This window comes from Macaca mulatta, chromosome 1 (genome assembly GCF_049350105.2).
Source record: "Macaca mulatta isolate MMU2019108-1 chromosome 1, T2T-MMU8v2.0, whole genome shotgun sequence".
Taxonomy (NCBI): domain Eukaryota; kingdom Metazoa; phylum Chordata; class Mammalia; order Primates; family Cercopithecidae; genus Macaca; species Macaca mulatta.
In genome coordinates, this window is record NC_133406.1 from 228,789,071 (window position 1) to 228,795,070 (window position 6,000).

Genomic DNA, 6,000 nt, shown 5'->3' on the forward strand with positions numbered 1-6,000 from the left:
TTGTGTCTCCCATCTTGTTCTGGAAGCCTCCACAGGATGGCACAATATCTCTTCCCTCAGACACGGGGTGTCTACTGAGGCGAGGTGCTCTATACCCCCCTCCGACTGGGAGCCCCCTAAAAGTGAAAACAGTCCATGTTTCTCTCCATGCACCAAGGCCATGGGTTTTGGGTGAGGGGACAGACAAGCTGCCGACAGCACCCCACCCACCTCACTCCCCAAGACTCCACAACAAATCCCCTCCCCTACTCTGGCTGAATCCACCTCAGTAGCTGACCCTCCCATCCACCTGCCAGGGAAAGGAAAGAGCTGGCCTCTCTGGGGGGCTGCTGGGGTGCCCCCCACCAAACACATACACTAGTCAGTGGGCTGCTTAGGCAATGCCTGCAGGGAAGATGAGCAATCCACTCTGTCCTGTCCAGCTGGCTGAAGGTCACGCCTCAGCTGGGTCTGGGGGAGCTGAGCAGGCTCCCCCAGGCAGCATTTCCAGGCAATAGCACCCCCTTCCCATCCAGAGGTGCAGAAATGAACAGTAGATCTGAGTTCCAGACAACAACCCCACCCCCAACCAGCTCTGGCAACGAGAGACCAGATGTTTAACCTTCCAGGGCCTCAGTCTTCCCATCTCCAAAATGGGGTTGATGATTCCTTACTCATCAAAGGGATCCTGGCCAGGCATGGTGGCTCACGCCTGTAATCCCAGCACTTTGGGAAGCCGAGGTGGGCAGATTGCTTGAGGTCAGGAGTTTGAGACCAGCCTGGCCAACACTGCAAAACCCGTCTCTACTAAAAATACAAAAATTAGACAGGCATGGTGGCACATGCCTGTGATCCCAGCTACTTGGGAGGCTGAGACAGGAGAATCGCTTGAACCCTGGAGGCGGAGGCTGCAGTGAGCTGAGATCGTGTCATTGCACTCTAGCCTGGGCAACAAAGTGAGACTCTGTCTCAAAAAAAAAGAAAAAAAAAAAGAAGGAAAGAAAATGAAAAATTGAAAAAAAAAAGGAAAACAGGTAAGGATTCAAATGGAGAAGGGAAGCAAAGGCGCAACTCAGACTGGCCTGACATTAGCCCCAGGCCTGGGGATCCGCTCTCTCGTGCATCAGTGAGCACAGATGTGCTTACTATCTACCAGGTGCTCTACCTGGGTTACATCAGCAGCACACTAATCCTGTCCTCCGCCCACAGCAGCACCCTCCGTGAAGGCTTCCTCAGATCTGCTCTGCCCTCCTCCTGTCACTTGCTGGGGATCAGGGTGCCTAACGCCCTGTCATCAGTCTGGTCCCTCTACAATTCAACTTCCCGGGCTTCATCGTGGGCAGCTAAGGTTTCTCTCCTGGGATGGTCTGGGATGCAGGCAGCCCATGTCAGCAGAAGCAGGGGTATCAAAGGCCCAGAAAACAAGGCCACAACAGGGCTCCTGGCCAGTGAGGGGACCCAGGCCGAGAGCCCTTTGCACGGCCCGGTGGTCAGCGTTTCCGTCACTGGACTTTCTGAGCTGTTTTACTGCCCTGCTGTAAGCCAGCAGCCCTGGGCCCGGGAGAGAAAATGCCCTTTGCCGAGGGCCTTTCATGGGCCAGGCATTGAGCTGAACTCTCCCCAGCTTCATCCCCTGAAATCCTTGTTAGAACTCCAGGCGTGAGGTAGTATCACCAGGTCTTGCAGGCTAGAACACCAAACCTCACAGAGAGCAAGCAGCGCCGGCTTTACCACTGGGAGACGTGGGGCCTTGGGCACAACCTGGCCCAAGGGAGGTACTCAAGAAATGGCAGTTCCTGGCCGGGCGCGGTTGCTCACGCCTGTAATCCCAGCACTTTGGGAGGCCGAGGCAGGTGGATCACCTGAGATCAGGAGTTTGAAACCAGCCTGACCAACATGGTAAAACCCCGTCTCTACTAAAGATACAAAAATTAGCTGAGCGTCGTGGTATCTGCCTGTAATACCAACCACTAGGGAGACTGAGGCAGAAGAATCGCTTGAACCTGGGAGGCGGAGGTTGCAGTGAGCCGAGATCGCACCATTGGACTCTAGCCTGGGCAACAAGAGTGAAACTCTGTCTCACAAAAAAAAAAAAAAAAAGAAAGAAATGGTGGTTCCTGGCTGGGTGCAGTGGCTCCCGCCTGTAATCCCAGCACTTTGGGAAGCCGAGGCAGGAGGATCACGTGAGGTCAGGAGTTTGAAACCAGCCTGGCCAACATGGTAAAACCTCGTCTCTTCTAAAAATACAAAAATTAGCTGGGCATGATGGTGCAGGCGTGTAATCCCAAACTAGTCTGGAGGCTGACACACGATAATTGCTTGAACCCAGGAGGCAGAGGTTGCAGTGAGCCGAGGTCACACCACTGTACTCTAGCCTGGGAGACACAGCAAAACTCTGTCTCAAAAAACAAAAAAAAACCAACAACAACAAAAAAAGAAAGAAATGGTGGTTCCCATCCCTGACCCAAAGACCCAAGGGTCCCAGAACCCAGGATCCTTCTAGTGGTACAGTTTCAGGTTCTCCAAGAGGGTAGGCTGAAGGAGGAGAACGCCACGGAAGCTACCGTCAGTTCTGCTTGGCTTTGCTGGGACTGTCTGCAGTCTATGCCCTTCTCGGGACAGCCCTGCAGAGGGCCCATGCCAGGGAGGGCTGGGGAGGAGGGAAGCACCCACTCAGGACAGTGGGACACACACTGCAATCCAATCGGCCTTGAGGAAGTAGAAGGAGTGCTAGACTGGTGCCCAGCTGACCTCGGACCAGCCACCTCTGTCTGGACCACCCTGGACAGTCACTTCATCTGTCTGGGCCTCAGTTTCCTCAAGTATAAACTGCAGAGAGGGCCAGGCGCGGTGACTCACACCTGTAATCCCAGCACTTTGGGAGACCAAGGTGGGCAGATCACCTGAGGTCAAGAGTTCAAGACCAGCCTGGTCAACATGGTGAAACCCCATCTCTACTAAAAATACAAAAATTAGCCGGCATGGTGGCACATGTCTGTGATCCCAGCTACCTGGGAGGCTGAGGTACAGGAATTGCTTGAACCGGCTGGGTGTGATGGCTCACGCCTGTAATCCAAAGACTTTGGGAGGCCAAGGCAGGCGGATCACGAGGTCAGAAGTTCAAGATCAGCCTGGCCAGCATGGTGAAACTCCATTTCAACTAAAAATACAAAAATTAGCTAGGCATGGTGGCGTGTGCCTGTAATCCCAGCTACTTGGGAGGCTGAGGCAGGGGAAACACTTGAACCCGAGAGGTAGAGGTTGCAGTGAGCTGAGATTGCACCACTGCACTCCAGCCTGGGCGACAGAGCAAGACTCCATCTCAAAAAAAAAAAAAAAAAATCGCCTCTACCTGGGAGGCAGAGGTTGCAGTAAGGCGAGATCACACACTGCATTCCAGCCTGGGCGACAGAGCAAGACTCCGTCTCAAAAATAAATAAATTAATTAAATAAAATAAAAAAATAAACTGCAGAGAGGAAGACCACCCTGGCAGGGGCTCAGCAGACCACAGGGGACATGGGTGAAAGCACAAACTGCTCCACAAAGTGAGCCACACCTTCTACCCCCATCCCTCCCCTGTCCCCCTCAAGACCCCTCACTCCCATGGTCATGAGGCCTCCTGGCTCTGGAACCAGACACCTGGGTGGGTGGGGTAAATCCTGGTTCCAAGGCCCACAAGTTGTATGATCTTGGGCAAGTGAATGAACTCTGGAGCCTCAGTTTGCCCAGCTGGAAAACGGGGATAATAGAAGGAAACACTTACCAGGGTAGCAATCATGCCTAACTGATGCCTTGCCCATAGTGAGCACTCCGCAGAATAGCCATTGCCGGTTATTATTATGAGAACTATTATTATTTGAGCCTTTCTGTGCTGAATGGAACTCAGCTGTCACCCTTTCTTTCCCGAAGGAGGAACCGCAGCCCCAAGAGGGGAAGTGATTTGTTCAAGTCACCAGGGAGTAAGTGGACGAGGAACCGGAACCCAGACTCCCTCTCCAGCCCAGGCCTCCCATTCAGGTCGTTCCCAGGGAGGCAGCCCGGGACCAGACCTCCCGCCCGGATCCGCGCTCCCGCCCCCGGCCTTCGCTCCCTCACCCTCCGGCTTGGCGTCGCCCTTCGCTTCAGCCAGCAGCAGCCAGCCCAGCGGGGCCAGGAGCAGCAGGGGCCGCATGGCCGAGGTATGAGGATGATCGGCCGACCCCGGCGGCGCTCGCAGGGCTGGAAACTTTGCGACGGGGCCGCAGGTCCCGCTGCCACGCACTGGGCCCGCCCCGGGGGCGGCAACGCCCCGCCCCTCCACGCCCTCCCCACCGCCTTCCCCGGGGGGAGGGTTTTTCTGCAGATGTGCCCAAGCCCTGGCCTCTCCCTGTCGGGGCAGCTCCCACCGCCTGTCTGTGCAGCTCCCGGGACTTCTGCCAGGCCCTGCCTCCTCCTTCCCTTCTCTGGGGGGTTCACTCCGACTAGGAAGAGGGCGGTGAGAGGAGGGCGAGGCCACGATTTCTAGACCCCAGGTTCTGGGCCGACGCTCCATGGCATCGATAACCGTGAGCCCCTGTTTGCTCGCCTGAAAAGTGGGGCTTATGATAGCGTCTGTTCATTGGGTCCTGCACGGGTTAATGGCGATACCTGTAGCGCACTTAGAGCAACCCCAGGTCAAGCTCCAAGGAAGTCAGTTTTCATGATTTCATTAGACCTTCCCCAAACCCAAGAGGTGAGGGTGGGCAGGGATGCGTTCAGAGACACAGACACTCCTACGTGGCCCACCCAGGCACTGGAAATGCAGGAAGCCCGTCTCCATTCTCACCAAAAGGCTATCACTTGATCTACCTTTGTGTCCCTGGGAGGCAAACCTCTGAGCCAAGGAAAGTCTCGCTTCTGAGGTTTTTTTGTTGTTGTTTTGTTTTGTTCCATTTTTTTCAGGCAAAGTTGCGTTCAGTTGCGCAGGCTGGAGTGCAGTGGCATGATCACCACTCACTGCAGCCTCAACCTCCCGGGCTCAAGTGATCTTCCCATCTCAGCCTCCCGAGTAGATGGGATCACAGGCCTGAGCCACCATCCCTGGCTAATTTTTCTACTTTTTTTTTTTTTTTTTTTTTTTTTGAGACGGAGTTTCACTCTTGTTAGCCCAGGCTGGAGTGCAATGGCGAGATCTCCGCTCACTGCAACCTTTGCCTCCCGGGTTCAAGCGATTCTCCTGCTTCAGCCTCCCGAGTAGCTGGGATTACAGGCATGAGCCACCATGCCCAGCTAATTTTGTATTTTTAGTAGAGGCGGGGTTTCTCTATGTTGATCAGACTGGTCTTGAACTCCCGACCTCAGGTGATCTGCCTGCCTTGACCTCCCAAAGTGCTGGGATTACAGGCATAAACCACTGCACCTGGCCAATTATTCTACTTTTTGTAGAGACAAGGGTCTCCCTATGTTACCCAGGCTGGTCTCGAACTCCTGGACTCAAGGGATCTTCCTGCCTCCCAAAGTGCTGGGTTACAGGCTGAGCCACCACACCCTACAGAGATTAATTGTTAAATGAATAAACGAATCAGTGAAAGTTTTTAGGGCCTCTTCACAGATGCCCAAAGCCCAACAAACAACTCAATAGTCTCTAGAGTAAGGGCTTCTGGACCAGATGTCAGACAGGGGCCGCCACCTCTGAACAAAAATCCTTCCTTCCTTGGAAGAAACCTCAGACAGAGGCCAGGCACGGTGGCTCACGCCTGTAATCCCAGCACTTTGGGAGGCCAAAGCGAGTGGATCACAAGGTCAGGAGTTCAAGACCTGTTTGACCAACATGGTTGAAACCCTGTCTTTACTAAAATACAAAAATTAGCCAGACTGGTGGTGCGTGCCTGTAATCCCAGATACTCAGGAGGCTGAGGCAGTAGAATCGCTTGAACCCAGGAGGCAGAGTTTGCAGTGAGCCAAGATTGCACCACTGCACTCCAGCCTGGGCGATAGAGCAAGACTCTGTCTAAAAAAAAAAAAACCTCAGACAGGGACCCAGGAGCCCTTTTCCCAGCTAA

At 54.2% G+C, this 6,000-nt stretch overlaps 1 protein-coding gene across 9 annotated transcripts in view; it reads right to left on the bottom strand.

The window, feature by feature from the left end:
- The window catches only part of PLOD1 (procollagen-lysine,2-oxoglutarate 5-dioxygenase 1), a 158,144-nt gene extending 153,936 nt beyond the window's left edge, over positions 1–4,208 (bottom strand). For all 9 annotated transcript variants that reach the window (XR_013407672.1, XR_013407671.1, XR_013407659.1 and 6 more), the window contains exon 1: positions 4,076–4,208. Coding sequence is in view for 3 of the 9 variants with exons in the window: in XM_015112610.3 (XP_014968096.2) it covers positions 4,076–4,151 (76 nt within the window). In the remaining 6 variants the exon portion in view is untranslated. The remainder of the gene's footprint in view (positions 1–4,075) is intronic.
- Between the last annotated feature and the right edge of the window lie 1,792 nt (positions 4,209–6,000).